Source organism: Salvelinus alpinus, chromosome 32 (genome assembly GCF_045679555.1).
Source record: "Salvelinus alpinus chromosome 32, SLU_Salpinus.1, whole genome shotgun sequence".
NCBI classification, from domain to species: Eukaryota; Metazoa; Chordata; class Actinopteri; order Salmoniformes; family Salmonidae; genus Salvelinus; species Salvelinus alpinus.
Genome location: NC_092117.1, coordinates 25,599,833 through 25,620,127, shown reverse-complemented (window position 1 = coordinate 25,620,127; position 20,295 = coordinate 25,599,833). Strand labels below are relative to the sequence as shown.

The following is a 20,295-nucleotide window of genomic DNA, read 5'->3' as shown; positions in this document are numbered from 1 at the left end:
CTTAATGTTACTTCTAATACCAGCTTGTTAATGTTAGGTCTCTCTTACTCTCTGTCTCTCTCTCTCTCTCTCTCTCTCTCTCTCCACCTCTCTCTCTCCATCTCTCTTTTACTCTCCTTCTCTCTCTCTCTCTTACTCTCCTTCTCTCCTTCTCTCTCTCTCTCCTCTCTCTCTTACTCTCTCTCTTACTCTCCGTCTCTCCACCTCTCTCTCTCTCTCTCTCTCTCCGTCTCTCTCTCTCTTACTCTCTGTCTCTCTCTCTCTCTCTCCACCTCTCTCTCTCCATCTCTCTTTTACTCTCCTTCTCTCTCTCGTTCTCTCTCTCTCTCTCCATCTCTCTTTTACTCTCCTTCTCTCTCTCTCTCTCTCTTACTCTCCTTCTCTCTCTCTCTCTCTCTTACTCTCCTTCTCTCTCTCTCTCTTACTCTCCTTCTCTCTCTCTCTTACTCTCCTTCTCTCTCTCTCTCTCTCTTACTCTCCTTCTCTCCTTCTCTCTCTCCTCTCTCTCTCTTACTCTCCGTCTCTCCACCTCTCTCTCTCTCTCTCTCTCTCTCTCTCCGTCTCTCTCTCTCTTACTCTCTGTCTCTCTCTCTCTCTCTCTCTCTCTCTCTCCACCTCTCTCTCTCCATCTCTCTTTTACTCTCCTTCTCTCTCTCTCTCTCTCTCTCTCTCTCTCTGACTCTGTGCTGAAACATGGAGAATACTCAACCGACAAGGTTCTTAGTGATTTAAAAAATAAATAATTGTATTTGAGGGTAATGGGGATAGGTGCAATTTGAAACGTTGAATGATCAGCATTCAATATTATACTCGTAATACATTCTCTTTCTAGTATGTGTTAAAAGCACAATATAATAGTATATTTTCTTCTTCTTCTGTGATTTTGAGTTCTACGCCCATTTATATCACCAGTACTTGTAGAGATGGTAATGAGTGGAGGTAGGTCCTCCTCGACACCGACACCTCGGGCCTAATTGAAGTTATCGCCGTTAAGGCGTCCGCATGCTTCCCCATCCAGGAACAGTTTGTGAATATTATGACGTTTTTGTAAAAAAAAAAGAAAAAGTAATCTACGTCCCACAATGGTTATTGGTCAACAGTAGAGATTCTTCAATGAAGTGTTTACTAATATATATCTAAAGCCATGACATCATTTTCTGGAATTTTCCAAACTGTTTAAAGGCACAGTCAACTTAGTGTATGTAAACTTCTGACCTACTGGAATTGTGATACAGTGAATTATAAGTGAAATAATCTGTCTGTAAACAATTGTTGGAAAAATGACTTGTGTCATGCACAAAGTAGATGTCCTAACCGACTTGTCAAAACTACCGTTTGTTGACAAGAAATTTGTGGAGTGGTTGAAAAACTAGTTTTAATGACTCCAACCTAAGTGTATGTGTCTTGGATATTTAAGTCTTCTATTCTGTTTTCTTCCTGACAGTCTCCAGTGTCTGTTCCCCATCGGATTCGCTCCACCAGCAGGAGCACCAGGGAAGGGAAGACGCTGTCTGAGATCACCTGTAAGTGTCTGTGTGACTGGACCAGTTTCCCGGACCCAGATTGAGCTAACTCCTGGACTACAAAGCATGCTTAGTGGAGAATCACCATTGAATGTGCAATTTAGTCCAGGGCTAGGCTGACTCTGTGTGGCTGTGGTGGATTCAGTTTTATCACAGTCTGTGGTTATTGGCAGTGTGCTTAATCTGTGGTGTGGAGTGACTGACACATTCATTTCTTTGTGAGTTCATGGTAATCACAGTTTAGTGAACCTCTGTCTGTCAGGATTAACGTTGGCATGAGTATAATCTACTCTTTTCAGCTTCCACAGATGAACGGCTCCTCAAACCATGCAGTGAAGGAGCGCGCACACACACACACACACACACACTCCTCTGTTAAAGTACCTCAACACTCACTCATCTATCTCTACCTGCAGCTGTACAGTTAAACCTCTCTCTCTCTCGCTCTCTCGCTCTCTCGCTCTCTCCCTCTCTCTCCCTCTCTCTCTCGCTCTCTCTCGCTCTCTCTCGCTCTCTCTCGCTCTCTCTCCCTCTCTCTTGCTCGCTCTCTCTCTCGCTCTCTCTCTCTCTTGCTCTCTCTCTCTCTCTCTTGCTCTCTCTCTCTCTCTCTTGCTCGCTCTCTCTCTCTCCCTAGTTGGCCAGGTGAAGTTTGACCCCCCGTTGAGGAAGGAGACAGAGCCCCATCATGAGCTGGTGAGTAGCCTGGTCCTGCAGTGTCCCCCTGATACCACTGTGTCGGTGCCGTAACAGGAAGAAACAAACATAGATAGGCCCCATTAGCTGAGACTCTGCTAAAGTTTAAATCCCAATTAATGCATTTCTGATCTCAAGTCTTCCATATTATCAATGTCCCAGTGTAGCATATTCCCTGTCCTTTTTTCTCCTAAATGTGTGTGAATGCGCCCCTGGCTGAGGTTTCAGTGCAGGGTTCATACGGCATGCATGGCCACCCCTCTTCTCATCCCTCACTCCCTAACCTCTCTCATCCATCCTCTCCCCTGCTTTAATCCCTTTCTCTGATTGGATGGCATTAACTTTGAATTAACGGGTCTTTCTCACTCTGCCTGTTGAACAGCCCGACTCTGACCCTTTTTTGGACTGTGCAGAAGAGCTGTACTACACGGCGAGATCTAATCTGGTATTTTCCCACATCTCTCCATTTCTTCTTCTGGGTCGTCTCTCTTCTTCTTAACGCTTAAATGTCCTCTTTCAGTTTGCCTTGTCTCTTTCGTGGTTCTTTTGAGTGTCTAAGTTTGATGGATGTCAGTAACTGTTTGTTAATTTGTTTCTTTGAAGCCGTCTTCACCTCATTGGCTGTTTCTGTTGTTATTCTGGTCTTATGTTGGTTGTTATTTGAACTGGATGGTCTTCAACCACACAACCTGTTAGACCTCACCAGCACATCTAAGGCTCTAGAGAGAGAGGAATGGAGGGATGGGGGGAAACTGTATAGAGGGAGAGGAATGGAGGGATGGGGGGGAAAACTGTATAGAGGGAGGAATGGGGGATGGGGGAAAACTGTATAGAGGGAGAGGAATGGAGGGATGGGGGGGGAAACTGTATAGAGAGAGAGAAGGATGGGGGAAGACCTGTATAGAGGGAGAGGAATGGAGAGATGGGGGAAGAACTGTATAGAGGGAGGAATGGAGGGATGGGGGGGAAACTGTATAGAGAGAGAAGGATAGGGGAAGAACTGTATAGAGGGAGAGGGATGAGGAAAAACTGTATAGAGGGAGAGGGATGGGGGATGGGGGGAAAACTGTATAGAGGGAGAGGGATGGGGGATGGGGGGAAAAATGTATAGAGGGAGAGGGATGGGGGATGGGGGGAAAACTGTATAGAGGGATGGGGGATGGGGGGAAAACTGTATAGAGGGAGAGGAATGGAGGGATGGGGAAAAACTGTATAGAGGGAGAGGGATGGGGGGAAAACTGTATAGAGGGAGAGGGATGGGGGGAAAACTGTATAGAGGGAGAGGGATGGGGGATGGGGGGAAAACTGTATAGAGGGAGAGGGATGGGGGATGGGGGGGAAACTGTATAGAGGGAGAGGAATGGAGGGATGGGGAAAAACTGTATAGAGGGAGAGGGATGGGGGATGGGGGGAAAACTGTATAGAGGGAGAGGGATGGGGGGAAAACTGTATAGAGGGAGAGGAATGGAGGGATGGGGAAAAACTGTATAGAGGGAGAGGAATGGAGGGATGGAGGAAAACTGTATAGAGAGAGGGATGGAGGAAAAACTATATAGAGGGATGGAGGAACATTTTTATAGAGAGAGAGGGAGTGGAATGGAGATAGAGGGATGATATACAGTCGTGGCCAAAAGTTTTGAGAATGACACAAATATTAATTTTCACAAAGTCTGCTGCCTCAGTTTGTATGATGGCAATTTGCATATACTCCAGAATGTTATGAAGAGTGATCAGATGAATTGCAAAGTCCCTCTTTGCCATGCAAATGAACTGAATCCCCCAAAAAACATTTCCACTGCATTTCAGCCCTGTCGCAAAAGGACCAGCTGACATCATGTCAGTGATTCTCTCATTAACACAGGTGTGAGTGTTGATGAGGACAAGGCTGGAGATCACTCTGTCATGCTGATTGAGTTCGAATTACAGACTGGATGCTTCAAAAGGAGGGTGGTGCTTGGAATCCTTGTTCTTCCTCTGTCATCCATGGTTACCTGCAAGGAAACACGTGCCGTCATCATTGCTTTTCACAAAAAGGGCTTCACAGGAAAGGATATTGCTGCCAGTAAGATTGCACCTAAATCAACCATTTATCGGATCGTCAAGAACTTCAAGGAGAGCGGTTCAATTGTTGTGAAGAAGGCTTCAGGGCGCCCAAGAAAGTCCAGCAAGCGCCAGGACCGTCTCCTAAAGTTGATTCAGCTGCGAGATCGGGGCACCACCAGTACAGAGCTTGCTCAGGAATGGTAGCAGGCAGGTGTGAGTGCATCTGCATGCACAGTGAGGCGAAGACTTGGAGGATGGCCTGGTGTCAAGAAGGGCAGCAAAGAAGCCACTTCTCTCCAGGAAAAACATCAGGGACAGACCGATATTCTGCAAAAGGTACAGGGATTGGACTGCTGAGGAATGGGGTAAAGTCATTTTCTTTGATATATCCCCTTTCCGATTGTTTGGGGCATCCGGAAAAAAGCTTGTCCGGAGAAGACGAGGTGAGCTGTACCATCAGTCCTGTGTCATGCCAACAGTAAAGCATGTGTGGGGTTGCTTCTCAGCCAAGGGAGTGGGCTCACTCACAATTTTGCCTAAGAACACAGCCATGAATAAAGAATGGTACCAACACATGCTCCGAGAGCAACTTCTCTCAACCATCCAGGAACAGTTTGGTGACAAACAATGCCTTTTCCAGCATGATGGAGCACCTTGCCATAAGGCAAAAGTGATAACTAAGTGGCTCGGGGAAGAAAACATCAATATTTTGGGTGCATGGCCAGGAAACCCCCCAGACCTTAATCCCATTGAGAACTTGTGGTCAATCCTCAAGAGGCGGGTGAACAAACAAAAACCCACAAATTCTGACAAACTCCAAGCATTGATTATGCAAGAATGGGCTGCCATCAGTCAGGATGTGGCCCAGAAGTTAATTGACAGCATGTCAGGGCAGATTGCAGAGGTCTTGAAAAAGAAGGGTCAGCACTGCAAATATTGACTCTTTGCATCAACTTCATGTAATTGTCAATAAAGCCTTTGACACTTATGAAATGCTTGTAATTATACTTCAGTATTCCATAGTAACATCTGACAAAAATATCTAAAGACACTGAAGCAGCAAAAATGTGTGGAAATTAATATTTGTGTCATTCTCAACTTTTGGCCACGACTGTACTATAGGGAGAGAGATGTCTCTGTACAGCAGAGAGATGGATGAACCTCCTCATAGGGAAGACCTGTGTGACTGACTTGTACCCCTGAGGCCATGGCCTATTAGAGCGGGAACAGATCAAGCCCTACTTTGCCATTACCAGTCCCCCCTGTCTCCTTCTGCCAAATATTACTGCTGACTCAGACCACGGACTCCACAGTCACAGTTAAACTTGTTAGACCTCATTTCTTTCCCTCATATGAATACTGGGGGATTTGTTGACGTGACTGAGGCAGCAGGATATGGCAGTTTGTTAGCATAAGTAAGAATATGTTAGCTGAGCTCTCTTTGGCTTAATGCAGTATGGCTGTCAGTTTGCGGTGTGTTGGTCCGTAGGAGTCACTTAGCTGTGAAGGGGGAATACCGCTATCTATATCCTGACTGGAAAAATGGACATGTCCTCTGATCTGAGGGACCCGCAATTAGGGTTGCAAAGGGTCGGAAACTTTCTGGTAAACTTCCAGATTTCTTCCGGATATTTTTCATGGGAAGTTGAGCCCTGGAACTTTGGGAATTTTGCTTAAATTCATCAAAAACATTATCTTATAACAGTGAACCTTTTTTTGTGGGATACACATAAGGCAATTCTAGGTCTTGTGGCATATTTTGGTTAAACTATCCCCAATTCAATGGAATTGCATCCCTCTGCATGCACAGTGCACTCTTCCATCACATGTGCAGCTGATTCTCAAGATCTTGCACACTAATGAGATGCTATTGAGCCCACACTACTACACTGTCTGATCCAAGGACTACATGCTTTCTGGTAAGTTTTGATTTCAATACTGGGTGGGGTGAAAATATTTTATATGACATACAGTACATGATTTTTTGTTAACTAGTAAATAGTAGCCTACAGCAAAGTGTGTTTAAATCATTTCTAACTTATTAACAATTTATGCTAGTTTGTTTTTGCTACAATGTGGGTTTTTGCTTGCTTGAGCCTGCTAACTGAGGATTGTTAATTCACCTGTTTCCATATATGTTTAATAAAAAATGTTTTAAAAAGTATCTTACAAAGGAGTTGTTTAATCTAACTGCTTAACTATTTATCTGTACATGGAATTGTATTTGGTTTTTATTTACTCATTTATTTCTAATCTTTACAGGAAAATGCCACGGGCACAATCTGATGTGTGGAGACATTTCACTGCAGCTAATGTAGAAGGAAAAGCTGTGTACATTTGCAAATATTGTGCCAAATCATATGTGAAGAATGCAACAAAAATGTAGAATCATCTGTCAAAGTGCATAAAGTTCCCTCAGCGCTCACAACAAGCAACCTCTGACAAAGTCCCTCTACTTCTATTCGAGGAGAAAATGATGAATCCGACACCTTATCGATAGCAACAGCTCATAGTCCTCCTGGAATCCGAAGTTTTTTTGACTCAATGGAGGAACGTAGTCAGAGAAATACTGATGAATGTCTTGCTTGAGCTGTTTATGCAACTGATTCACATCTGATGCTCACAGGCAATGTGTATTGGAAGAGATTTCTGAATGTTCTTTGCCCAGCATACACCCCTCCAACCAGACATGCTTTATCTACTCATTTGCTGGATGCAGAGTTCAACAGAGTTCATGTGAAGGTCAAGCAAATCATAGAGAAAGCAGACCGTATTGCAATCATCTCTGATGGGTGGTTGAATGTTCGTGGGCAAGGAATAATTAACTACATCTCCACCCCTCAACCAGTATTCTACAAGAGCACAGACACAAGCGACAACAGACACACCAGTCTCTACATTGCAGATGAGATGAAGGCAGTTATCATAACCTTGGACCACAGGAGGTATTTGCACTGGTGACAGACAATGCTGCGTACATGAAGGCTGCTTTGTCTAAAGTGGAGGAGTCCTACCCTCACATCACACCCATTGGCTGTGCTGCTCATACATTGAATCTGCTCATCAAGGACATCATGGCACTGAAAACAATGGATACACTCTACAAGAGAGCCAAGGGAATGGTTAGGTATGTGAAAGGTCATGAAGTTATAGCAGCAATCTATCTCACCAAGCAAAGTGAGAAGAATAAGAGCACCACATTGAAGCTGCCCAGCAACACCCGTTGGGGTGGTGTCATCATCGTGTTTGACAGTCTCCTGGAGGGGAAGGAGTCTCTCCAAGCAATGGCCATATCACAGTCTGCCGATATGGACAGCCTCGTCAAGAGGATCCTCCTGGATGATGTATTTTGGGAGAGAGTGGTAAGCCCAAAACTCCTGAAACCTATAGCAGTAGCCATTGCACGTATTGAGAGAGACAATGCCATCCTGTCTGATGTTCAGACTCTGCTTGCTGTAATGTAAGAGAAGAAATCCGTACTGCCCTGCCCACATCATTGTTGCTGTAAGCAGAGGAAACTGCAGTTCTGAAATGCATCAAAAAGCGTGAAGACTTCTGCCTGAAGCCCATACATGCCGCAGAGTACATGTTGGACCCCAAGTATGCTGGCAAGAGCATCCTGTCTGGTGCGGAGATCAACAAGGTCTATGGTGTCGTCACTACCGTGTCTCGCCACCTTGGCCTGGATGAGGGCAAGGTTCTTGGCAGTCTGGCGAAGTACACTTCCAAGCAAGGGCTTTGGGATGGAGATGCAATATGGCAGTCGTGCCAACATATCTCTTCAGCCACCTGGCGGAAGGGACTTTGTGGATCTGAGGCTCTTTCCCCTGTTGCCTCCATCATCCTCCAAATCCCACCAACATCAGCCGCCTCTGGTCTTTGTTTGGGAACACATACACCAAAGCACACAACAGTCTGACAAATACAAGGGTTGAAATATTTGTGGCCATCCGGGCATATTTGAGACTTTTTGAGCCTGACAACAAGCCATCCTCAACAAGGTTGGAAAGTGACCGTGAAGATGAGGCCTCACAGTCTGATGTTCAAGAGGTGAACATTGAGGAGGTCCAGGGAGAAGACATGGAAGCCTGAGAGGAAGCCAACCAAAGCTTTAGTTTCAAGACTATAATTTTACAGATGAATGTTGAAAATGTTTTTGGGAGATGCGATGAATCCTTCAATATTCCCTTTCTTTTGTTGTTCAGTGAAATCATCCCATGTGAAGAGTCAACTCATTTAATTAAAGGTCATTTATAGTTTTTTTTATTTCTATTGGAAGGATTGAATCATTTGCAATTATGTCTACTTATTAAAAGGTAAAAAGTGTATGTTTCTGTCTCCATATGGTATGGTAAATATATCAATGCAAAAAACATCTACATTTAAATGGTATTAATATTAATTTCCGTTAATTCCCATATATTCCCATTAATTCCCACGGAAAGTTTCCACCTCTGAATATGTCCCAAAATGTGCAACCCTACCCGCAATGATACTGTTCAGTAAAGTCAGTCACATTGATGCAGTACACACACACAAACACACACACACACACACACACACACACACACACACACACACAGATGAGTATGTTATGTCAATGATATGAATGGAAAATCTACTGTATAGAGGTATCTCAGCAGAATTATCTGCAACGGTATGGGCGAAGGGTGGTGTGTGTGTGTGTGTGTGTGTGTGTGTGTGTGTGTGTGTGTGTGTGTGTGTGTGTGTGTGTGTGTGTGTGTGTGTGTGTGTGTGTGTGTGTGTGTGTGTGTGTGTGTGTGTGTGTGTGTGTGTGTGTGTGTGTGTGTGTGTTCCATAGTGCAAAATGCTGTCATATCCCTTTACTTTTATCGCACATTAGAAACATCTTTCATAATTAGAAACATCTTTCATAATTAGAAACATCTTTCATAATTAGAAACATCTATCATAATTAGAAACATCTATCATAATTAGAAACATCTTTCATAATTAGAAACATCTTTCATAATTAGAAACATCTTTCATAATTAGAAACATCTTTCATAATTAGAAACATCTTTCATAATTAGAAACATCTATCATAATTAGAAACATCTTTCATAATTAGAAACATCTTTCATAATTAGAAACATCTTTCATAATTAGAAACATCTTTCATAATTAGAAACATCTATCATAATTAGAAACATCTTTCATAATTAGAAACATCTTTCATAATTAGAAACATCTTTCATAATTAGAAACATCTTTCATAATTAGAAACTATCATCATTAGAAACTCACAGTTCAGTGGTTTTTCTCTTAGCAGCACTGCAGTGGTGACCTCAGACCTGTAGTGTCATCAGCCTTGCCAGCCCCTGAGGTTATTCTCACGGAGTCAAGGTCCTGTAATGTCCTGGATGGCCTGTTCATTAGTGTCATCAGTGTGACCAGGGAGTCTTTGAGGTTACACCACACTCAGCCTTGTCTCTCTCCACACAATCTCTAAGTATTTGTAGGTGTTGTGTGTATGCATGTGTTTCAGCTCTTAATATAGTTGATGCCGTACAGTAGGTAACCTCAGCCATGGTGCTTTCCACATTGACTGTGTGTCGTCGTGTTTCAGAAACAGTCCTGTAATTGTGATATGCCTCCTAGGATCTTCAACGGGACTATGGACATGAATCTCCAAGCCTGGTGGGAGGGAACAAGTAAGTCACTCTTTCTGGGTTTCTACTCCTCTTCCTCCACCTTTCATCCTCCTCCTCTGTTCTTCCTGTCCCTTCCCTATGCTTGATCATCTCTCCTCCCTATCTCTCCTTCATCTCTTCTCCTTGCCTCTCCAGCTCTCCTCTCTTCTTCTTTCAACTGTCCTCGCCTCCCCCACTCTCTCTCTCCTCTCTTCACCTTCTCTTGTCCTCACCTCCCCCGCTCTCCCTTCCCCGCTCCTGTCCTCCTGTTTTATCTGTATAGGGATTAGCCCGAGCAGATGGTGGTGTGGTACTGAGAGGTGACTTCCTGTAGAGAGAAAGGCATCTGATGCGTCTGATCATTTATTCATGACACCTTTCCTGGAACTCAGCTCAGAAGAAGTGCCCTGTAAGGTGTGGGTGTGTGTGGGTGTGTGTGGGTGTGTGTGTGTGTGTGTGTAATAACATAGACAGACTCGCTGCTGCTTAAACCTAGAATGATATGCTCCATAGCAGGATGGGATGGGTTGATAGATGGTGTGTTTTCAGTGTATAGGATAAATCAGACGAGGATTATTGAAAAAGCCACTCCTTCCAGATCTGAGGCACTCTGAATCTTATTCTGTTATCTGATTACTGAACAATTGATGTCCACATTCCTTCTCCCACTGGACAGCCTCATAGGGTTCATATTCAAATTTTCTCTCATGCACACCCACGTGCATACACAAACACACTGTTGCTTACACATAGCTGACCTGACAGCTTCACACATCCCAGGTGAGTGTACAGCTTTGAGTGGCTACGGTAAATGTTCGATGGGTTATGACGTCATCTCAGCTGGGATGAAACTCACACACTATCACACTCAAGTACGCTGAATGAATCTTCTCTGCGGTTTCCATGGGTTTTTGCCCTGTAGCATAAAAAAAATGTTGTGTTAAATTAGGTCAAAACCCCCCTCTGAGAAATAACACCTTTACTCATGTCATGTGCGATTCTGTCACTGAGTTGACACTTTTTGTCCTCCATTTTTAACTTCTCCTTCGTTCGTGTCACACGTTACTTGACAGGAGTCTTCTCAAATCAGTGGAGGAGGAGTTTAAGCAGAGGTGAGTTAGGCCACGCCCCACAGGACTCCACCTGCAACTGCTCTGGTTTTTGATTCGCTGATGCGCCCTAACCGCGCCCACCCCAGCAGCCTATCAGTGTTAACCCAGGACTAATCCAGCCAATCAGTGTCAAGCTAAATGTATCTGCTCTGACTGCTGCGTTATGGCTTGACTATGTTGTGTCCATTGTTGTTCAATGCTTACAGTCAGTGCAGGCTGCCCTGTGAGATCACCTGACACCGTGAACTTCAACAAAGCATGGCTTATACACTGACTTATTACTTAGTATAAGCCTTATCTAGTTACACAGTCTATATTGAAATCACCCAGCCCTAATAGCAAAATATTGTATTAAGGTTTAGTAAGACATATTCCTATTTGGTTTAATTCTATAGCAATGTAGTTCTTTAGTTATGCTGTACCTTTATGTAGTTTAAGTGTTGTCATTATGTTACCGTAGTCGTGTAGTTGAGTTAATTTCCCAGTGGGTGAAAGAGGAGAGCAGCTTGACTTTGTCTCTTGGCCTCTTTGCCTTGCTGTGAGTCCCCCCCCCCCCCCCCCATCTATCTCCATCTCCTCAGGGGTCATACGGCCTCTTTGCCTTGCTGTGAGCCCCCCCCCCCCCCCCATCTATCTCCATCTCCTCAGGGGTCATATGGCCTCTTTGTCTTGCTGTGAGTCCCCCCCCCCCCCCCCATCTATCTCCATCTCCTCAGGGGTCATATGGCCTCTTTGTCTTGCTGTGAGTCCCCCCCCCCCCCCATCTATCTCCATCTCCTCTGGGGTCATATGGCCTCTTTGCCTTGCTGTGAGTCCCCCCCCCCCCCCCCACCCCATCTATCTCCATCTCCTCAGGGGTCATATGGCCTCTTTGTCTTGCTGTGAGTCCCCCCCCCCCCCCCATCTATCTCCATCTCCTCTGGGGTCATATGGCCTCTGCCTTGCTGTGAGTCCTCCCCCCCCCCCCCATCTATCTCCATCTCCTCAGGGGTCATATGGCCTCTTTGCCTTGCTGTGTCCCCCCCCCCATCTATCTCCATCTTCTCTGGGCTCAAATGGCCTCTTTGCCTTGCTGTGAGTCGTCGTCCCCCCCCTCCAATCTTCTCAGGGGTCACATTTAGAGGCTGATTATGATGAAACTCAACTGTAAGTCCTCGTGTTTTAGTCCATCCGCCCTCTCTGATGAGGAAGACGGCTACCTCTTCCAGTTTCATTCACACATCTTCATGCCGCGTTCCACTCCACGCCCGTGCTGTGCCTTTAGTGCCCTCCTGTGCTCCCTCCCTGGCCAAAAACCCCTCTCCGTCCGTCTCTGCGCCTCCAGTAGCCCTGTTTCCTCCCACAGTGGAGTTTGATCTTCGGACTCAGACTTGGGTCTTGTTCATTCATGCAGTAGAGCAGAACTATCTAAAAGTGTCTGACACATTTCATGTTTCCTCTAAGCAGTCTAGCTGACTGTGCTCCCATCGTCTTCCATCTGTAAGATAATGAACGTGATTGTTGTCATGTTTGGGTTCTATGGTCAGACTGTGCGTTGCCGTAACCCCTGACCCCTGCCGTTCCTTATCTGTTTCTTCGTGTGTGTTCATCATTCTGTGACACCTGCTTCCATGCTTGCTGATCTCAGTGTGTGTTCATACCGCCTGTTTGCCGTCTGTTTCCAATGTGGGTTCTCGCTGCTTGTATCCTTACTGTTGACATGGTTGTCTTGGGGTCCATCCAATCCCCAACCCTCTGGTTTAACCCAGTGACACTTGGTTTGTGTTCTCTCATGGTGACGTTGAACTTGTGACTCCGTTTGATTGGTGCCATGTCTGTGTCTGTCGTGATTGAGGGGTTGATAGTGTTCTCTGATTGATGCCATGTCTGTGTCTGTCGTGATTGAGGGGTTGATAGTGTTCTCTGATTGGTGCCATGTCTGTGTCTGTCGTGATTGAGGGGTTGATAGTGTTCTCTGATTGATGCCATGTCTGTGTCTGTCGTGATTGAGGGGTTGATAGTGTTCTCTGATTGATGCCATGTCTGTGTCTGTCGTGATTGAGGGGTTGATAGTGTTCTCTGATTGATGCCATGTCTGTGTCTGTCGTGATTGAGGGGTTGATAGTGTTCTCTGATTGATGCCATGTCTGTGTCTGTCGTGATTGAGGGGTTGATAGTGTTCTCTGATTGGTGCCATGTCTGTGTCTGTCGTGATTGAGGGGTTGATAGTGTTCTCTGATTGGTGCCATGTCTGTGTCTGTCGTGATTGAGGGGTTGATAGTGTTCTCTGATTGGTGCCATGTCTGTGTCTGTCGTGATTGAGGGGTTGATAGTGTTCTCTGATTGATGCCATGTCTATGTCCGTCATGATTGAGTGGTATCTGATTGGATCATACTGTACATACACATTACATTGACTGGGCCTTTGAGATATCCTGTTCAAGGGAATGCTAACATATTGTGTGTCAGTTGTCTTGTGGTGTTTTTGGGGGTTGACAGACCTTTGTTGTCTTTACCCACAACTGTCCTGTTGTCTAAAACTACGTTGTGTTACTTAGTTGTCTAACACTGTGTTGTGATAGGAGACCATGTTGTTAGTGGTAGTCTGTCACTGTGTCTGTCATTCTGTGTTAACACTTATTGTGACAACATTGTTTTAGAACTGTCAATATGTGGAACCTTCTGAATCTTGTCACTGTCTTACAAAACTACCTCAATCTCTTTCCCTCTAGCAAACACAGTACCATCATGAGGCCGAAAGTCCCACCCCCACTTCCCCCCAAGGTAGGACCACCAGCATATATCATACTACAGCATTTTGGATCACGATCAAACAACCAAGCCTACTATTTAGTGGAAAGGACCCTCGAGCAAAATTCAGTGTTGCATACATCAATATTTTCTCTCAAAGCTAATTCAAACTATTGACATTACATTTGTAAGATGGGCAGCAGAGCTTGACAAATTAGGAATAAAAGGGCAAGCATTAATCAACCTCTAGAGATTGTCTACCTTTCTGCTGTCTCTGTCTCTCTTACTCTCTGTCTCTGTGTCTCCTCTCTCCATTTTCTCCCACTCTCCCTCCAGCCCAAATCTATCTGTCCGCCCCAGGAGAGCCCATCCCAGGGAGAGGATGATGTAGGCGGAGGGGGGACCATCAAGCGCTGCCCCGTACCCGAGAGCCCCGCACGACCCGCCTCAAATGTACCCCCCCGCCCTCCACCCCCACGCCTGCCCCCCCTCAGACGCAGTAGCCTAGGTAACGAGAGTACACAGAGCCAGGCTGGCTCAGAGCCCGAGGGGAATGATGCTGGGAGCTTTAGGCATTTCTGGGAGTGGCTTCATGCCCCACACACGGAAGAGGAGTTGGAAGATGTGTTGGAGGAGGAAGAAGAGAGTAAGGCCGGCCGATTGGTAGCCCCGTAGACGTCACTCCTCCCTGATTGGTTGTTAGTCCCATCAATCAGCGTCCGTAGTGTCTCGCACCTTCTCTCCCTCCCTCCCCCTTTCCTCTGTCCGTCTGTGGATGTATACAATGCCTTCGGAAAGTATTCAGACCCCTTGTCTTTTTCCACATTTTGTTACGTTACAGACTGTATTAAATGTATTAAATATAATAAAAATCCTCAGCAGGCTACACACAATACCCCATAAGGACAAAGCGAAAACAGGTTTTTAGAGATGTTTGCAAATTTGTTAAAAATAAAAAAGATACCTTATATTCAGACCCTTTGCTATGAGACTCGAAATTGAGCTCAGGTGCATCCTGTTTCCATTGATCATCCTTGAGATGTTTCTACAACTTGATTGGAGTCCACCTGTGATAAATTCAATTGATTGGACATGATTTGGAAAGGCACACACCTGTCTATATAAAGGCCCCATAGTTGACATTGCATGTCAGAGCAGAAACCAAGCCATGTCCATAGAGCTCCTAGACAGGATTGTGCCGAGGCACAGATCTGGGGAAGGGTACCAAAAAATGTCTGCACCATGGAAGGACCCCAAGAACACAGTGGCCTCCATCATTCTTAAATGTAAGAAGTTTGGAACCACCAAGACTATTCCTAGAGCTGGCCACCGGTCAAACTGAGCAATCAAGGGAGAAGGGCCTTGGTCAGGGAGGTGACCAAGAACCTGATGGTCACTCTGACAGAGCTCTAGAGTTCCTCTGTGGAGATGGGTGAATGTTCCAGAAGGACAACCATCTCTGCAGCACTCCACCAATCAGGCCTTTATGGTAGAGTGGCCAGACGGAAGCCACTCCTCAGTAAAAGGCACATGACAGCCTGCTTGGAGTTTGCCTAAAGGCACCTAAAGGCTCTCAGACCATGAGAAACAAGATTCTCTGGTCTGATGAAAGCAAGATTGAACTCTTTGGCCTGAATGCCAAGCGTCACGTCTAGAGGAAACCTGGCACCATCCCTACGGTGAAGCTTGGTGGTGGCAGCATCATGCTGTGGGGATGTTTTTCAGTGGCAGGTACTGGGAAACTAATAACGATTGAGGCAAAGATGAACGGAGCAAAGTACAGAGAGATCCTTGAAGAAAACCTGCTCCAGAGCGCTCAGGACATCAGACTGGGGCGAAGATTCACCTTCCAACAGGACAACGACCCAAAGCACACAGCCAAGACAATGCAGGAGTGGCTTCGGGACAAGTCTCTGAATGTCCTTGAGTGGCCCAGCCAGAGCCCAGACTTGAACCCGATCGAACATCTCTGGCGAGACCTGAAAATATCTGTGCAGCAACGCTCCCCATCCAACCTGACAGACCTCCCCAAATATAGGTGTGCCAAGTTTGTAGCTTTATACCCAAGAAGACTCGAGGCTGTAATCGCTGCCAAACGTGCTTCAACAAAGTACTGAGTAAGGGTCTGAATACTTATGTAAATTCAGTTTATTTTTACAAATTAGCACGACATTTTTTTTTAAATAGAGTTTTTGCTTTGTCATTATAGGGTATTGTGTGTAGATTGATGAGGGGGGAAAACAATTTTAGAATATGGCTGTAATGTAACAAAATGTGGAAAGAGTAAAGAGGTCTGAATACTTTCTGAGTGTTGTGTTGCTGCAGTCATGTGACTCTGTCTGTAACCAATCTCCTGCCTCCTCTCCCATCGTTGATATCACATGTTGTCCATGATCAATCAAAATGTAATGGAACTCTCTGAATGGAATCAACCATTCGAAATGTGATACGCCATTCTCAGCTCAGTGTGTTAGCATGATCGAATCATTTAGTTTGAGAGATGTCCCGCTCTTGTAATCCAAACCAAATATATTCCATTAATACTGATTAGTAGTAGTTCGATTTTGGCATATGTGTGTACGTCTCAGTAGAACACTCACACCATTGAGCTACTGTCTTCAGGCAGCCCAATTCTGAGCTTTTTCCACTCATTTGTCTTTTGACCTCAGACTGCTCTTTTGCTTATAATTGGGCAAAAGATCCGAATTAGACTGCCTGTGTAAGTGCCGCTTTAATCTCATGCGTGTGAAATACCACACACAAACACACACAGAGGCATGCACACACTCACCGAGGTAAGTGTAATAAACATGTCTCCTGCTGCAGGTAATGGATTGAGCTCTCACCAGAATGGAGAAAAGGACAGTGCTGCAGAGAGGCAGTCCACCATGCCCCCTAGTGTCCCCATACGGAAAGACAAGAAGGACATTCCAGTAATGCCACCAGATCCCGCACACTCTCCTTATGAACACTGACATTTCAATACATTCCTCTCACACTAGGGCATCACCATACTGATTATTATTAAAGCCAGTAAACCATTCATCTAAAACTAATGTGGACCAGTGATCATTGACCTTATCTGTGTCTCTCTGTATGCATCTCCTCCCTCCTCTTTTCAGAAGCCAATCAGTAATGGTCTCCCACCCACACCCAAGGTCCATGTGAGTATGATGCCGCCTTTACAGACACGCCAACTTACTGAAACTTTATGAATCCAAGTCAACTATGGGGTTGACCTCTAAAATGGAGCTTTCAAAACAAGACATTTCAAGAGAAGATTACTATTGTGTTTGGCTTCCCTCTAACTGTCCAACCTCCATCGTTCTTGCTCCTCAGATGGGGGCCTGTTTCTCCAAGGTGTTCAACGGCTGCCCGTTGAAAATCCACTGTGCCACGTCCTGGATCAACCCAGACACCAGAGGTAGGACACTGGGAAAACAACGTAGCCTATCAGTGACTTGGGTGTTACTTTTTACAGCTTTATTGTCATGACTTATTAGATGAATCATTGCCATGATGATGATTTTGATTAAAGGGGTACTTCAGGATTTTGGCAATGAAGTACTTTATCTACTTCCCCAGAGTCAGATGGGTACCAACTCATGTATACCATTTTTATTTCTGCATCCAGTATGAAGGAAGTTAGAGGTACTTTTGCGAGTCAATGCTAAGTAACATTAGCACAATGACTGGAAGTCTCTAGTATCTACTAGCATGCTAGCAGTTACCATGGACTTCCAGTCATTGCGCTAGTTAGCAATTGCGCTGATGCTAGTCATAAACTTCCTTTAAGCTGCACGCAGAGACATGTTTTTTATCCACGAGTTCATCTAGCTCTGGGAAAGTAGATAAAGGGCTTCATTGTCAAAATCCTGAAGTATCCATTTAACATGACTAATTGTCTCTTTGTTTTGTCTTTGTTTCAGACCAATATTTGATATTTGGTGCTGAGGAGGGGATCTACACTTTAAACCTGAATGAACTGCACGAGACGTCAATGGAGCAGGTTTGTTCTTTTCTCTTCTGGTTGAGGTAACATCTTGCTCACAATGCTTTGTTTCTTCAATGGGGGATTCTGAATGTTGTTATCAAATCTTCATTGGCTCTCTCAATCTCCTTCTGTCCCCAGCTCTTTCCCCGGCGTTGCACTTGGCTTTATGTTATGAACAACTGCTTGCTCTCTATATCCGGTAAGACTACCTTGGACCTATAGTGTCTTACGTTTGTTGTTTGTTCTGTATTTATTCATGGTTTTGCAGTAGTAGGGGTAATGTGCTGCTCTGACATTTTGACATTTCTCTGCCAAAAAGGTACACTTTTAAGATGCACTTCAAAAGTTTTACTCTGGAAAATTGAGGCAGGAATTTCTCTGTTTAAATGATGTCTGCCCTTTCCCCCAAAATATAACCTTGCCCTGTAAGGTGTGTTTTGGAAGCAGACCTTTTATTTTATTTTTGGGGTCATAAATTGCCTTTTTAAAGGTTTAGAAGTCTAGCTGAAAATCCTATTTTGTTATTGCTTCAGGAAAAGCCTCCCAGCTCTACTCTCATAACGTAGCTGGTCTGTTCGAGCATGCCCGGCAAATGCAGAAGTTACCCATGGCCATTCCCACACACAAACTCCCAGATAAAATGATTCCAAGGTAGGATATGTGAAGTATTTTCATTCATTTGGGTTTGAACTTGGGGTGTTTATCGGGATACATATAAAACTCAGTTCTTGTCCCTTATGATCCTTGTAGGAAGTTTGCCGTATCTAATAAGATTCCAGATACAAAAGGTTGCCAAAAGTGCTGTGTGGGTGAGTGCTCAGGAGGGTGGATCACCCTTACGAATCTCTGCACACACTACCACAAGTCGCTTTGGATAAACGCGTCTGCTAAATGGCATATATTATCAACATTCTTGACTTACAGTACAATTAAATAAGAGAAGTTGAGGATAGTTCCGAATAATGCACAAGACATATTGATAGAGTATAGCTCAGAGTTCAAAGACCGATTCTGAGAGACCTTGAATGTGTTTGTTTGTGTGCAGTGAGGAACCCATACAGCGGTCACAAGTACCTGTGTGGAGCGTTCCAGTCCAGTGTGGTTCTGCTGGAGTGGGTGGAGCCCATGCAGAAGTTCATGCTCATCAAGGTCAGTCAGTGTTTGGGTCAGTTCAGGTCATTCTGGGGCAGATTGACTGAGGATGATTAATGGGTTATAATGGACCCTATCTGGATTGGATAACCTAATGCAGTCCTGTTCAGGCAGCTTATTCGATTGGCTAAAGTAGCGTGCGAACATTGCTTGTCTTTCTGGTGTGTAACGGCATGCTAAATCTATCTCCTTTGGTCTCTCCTGTAGAACATCGACTTCCCCCTGCCCTGTCCCCTGGAGGTGTTTGAGATGCTGGTGGTACCAGAGCAGCAGTACCCTCTCATCTGTGTGGCCGTCAGCAAGGGCACCGAGCTCAGCCAAGTGGTCCGCTTCGGAACGGTCAACCCCAACTCAACATCCTCCTGGTTCACAGAGGCCGGTCAGTGGAACATGGTCGTCGCAGCGACGATGATGATGATCTTCATTAGGGCGATGATTGTCTCAAATTAGTTGTTTTTCTGTCCCCTCAGATACGCCCCAGACGTGTGTCATCCACGTCACCCAGTTGGAGAGGGACACCATATTAGTTTGTCTCGACAGTAAGTTTTACCTCCCGGCAACAACTTGACTAACCCAAATAATCATTTTATTCTCAAATGAGAAATTCCTGCTTCTGCATCAGTAAATGAAACCATTAACTATTTTCTCTGCTCAGGGTGTATAAAGATAGTGAACCTACAGGGACGGTTGAAGTCAAGCAGAAAGTTATCTGCTGAGCTGACGTTTAACTTCCAGATCGAGGCGATAGGTACGTTTCCATAACCACGGCATTCACACTTCTACCCAGCCCAAAGAAGCCAAAGACTGGGTCCTGTGGTGCTGAAAACAGATACTTCCTCCTGTGTGTACATCTCTACGCAGAAAGATAATTCCATATCCTAAGAATGTTTTTTATGTGAAGCATTTCTCAGCTCGTATCGTGCTTTTTGTGGTCAGTGTAACATCCACGCGTCTTTGCAGTGTGTCTCCAAGATAGCGTTCTGGCGTTTTGGAGGCATGGTATGCAAGGGCGGAGTTTCAAGACCAATGAGGTAAGCGGAGGACGTGTAGGTGGGTGGCTGTCTGAGAGGAGTGGTTTGTTTGTGTACACTAGAGGGTGACTTTCCCCTGTCACGTCCTGGTCCTGTTTATAACAACAACAACAATGATCCCGTTGTATTTGTTTGAATATGTTTGAATATGATCTTAAATGATACTTTGTCTGTCGGCACCCCAGATCACCCAGGAGATCTCTGATAACACACGGATCTTCAGACTGCTGGGATCTGACAGGTGAGGACTGTAAGAGGGTCCAAGATGCACAAGGTCACCTTACCTGACACACTTACACACACACAGACTTACATACTTTGACCCCTTTCACTTTTACACTCGCAATGATATTTTTTTGAAAT

At 45.0% G+C, this 20,295-nt stretch overlaps 1 protein-coding gene across 7 annotated transcripts in view; it reads left to right on the top strand.

The window, feature by feature from the left end:
- Window positions 1–20,295, top strand: part of LOC139562592 (mitogen-activated protein kinase kinase kinase kinase 3-like) — a 97,835-nt gene that overhangs the window by 72,020 nt on the left and 5,520 nt on the right. For 4 of the 7 annotated variants that reach the window (XM_071380395.1, XM_071380393.1, XM_071380392.1 and 1 more), the window contains 19 exons: window positions 1,445–1,523; window positions 2,158–2,216; window positions 9,882–9,934; window positions 10,987–11,025; window positions 13,737–13,788; window positions 14,092–14,401; window positions 16,582–16,688; window positions 16,878–16,919; window positions 17,095–17,179; window positions 17,685–17,764; window positions 17,888–17,948; window positions 18,283–18,400; window positions 18,500–18,558; window positions 18,795–18,898; window positions 19,109–19,280; window positions 19,372–19,440; window positions 19,557–19,649; window positions 19,862–19,932; window positions 20,118–20,173. In XM_071380395.1, coding sequence (XP_071236496.1) covers window positions 1,445–1,523; window positions 2,158–2,216; window positions 9,882–9,934; window positions 10,987–11,025; window positions 13,737–13,788; window positions 14,092–14,401; window positions 16,582–16,688; window positions 16,878–16,919; window positions 17,095–17,179; window positions 17,685–17,764; window positions 17,888–17,948; window positions 18,283–18,400; window positions 18,500–18,558; window positions 18,795–18,898; window positions 19,109–19,280; window positions 19,372–19,440; window positions 19,557–19,649; window positions 19,862–19,932; window positions 20,118–20,173 — 1,709 coding nt within the window. The remainder of the gene's footprint in view (window positions 1–1,444; window positions 1,524–2,157; window positions 2,217–9,881; window positions 9,935–10,986; window positions 11,026–13,736; window positions 13,789–14,091; window positions 14,402–16,581; window positions 16,689–16,877; window positions 16,920–17,094; window positions 17,180–17,684; window positions 17,765–17,887; window positions 17,949–18,282; window positions 18,401–18,499; window positions 18,559–18,794; window positions 18,899–19,108; window positions 19,281–19,371; window positions 19,441–19,556; window positions 19,650–19,861; window positions 19,933–20,117; window positions 20,174–20,295) is intronic. The other 3 variants (XM_071380398.1, XM_071380396.1, XM_071380394.1) reach the window with 2 other exon arrangements.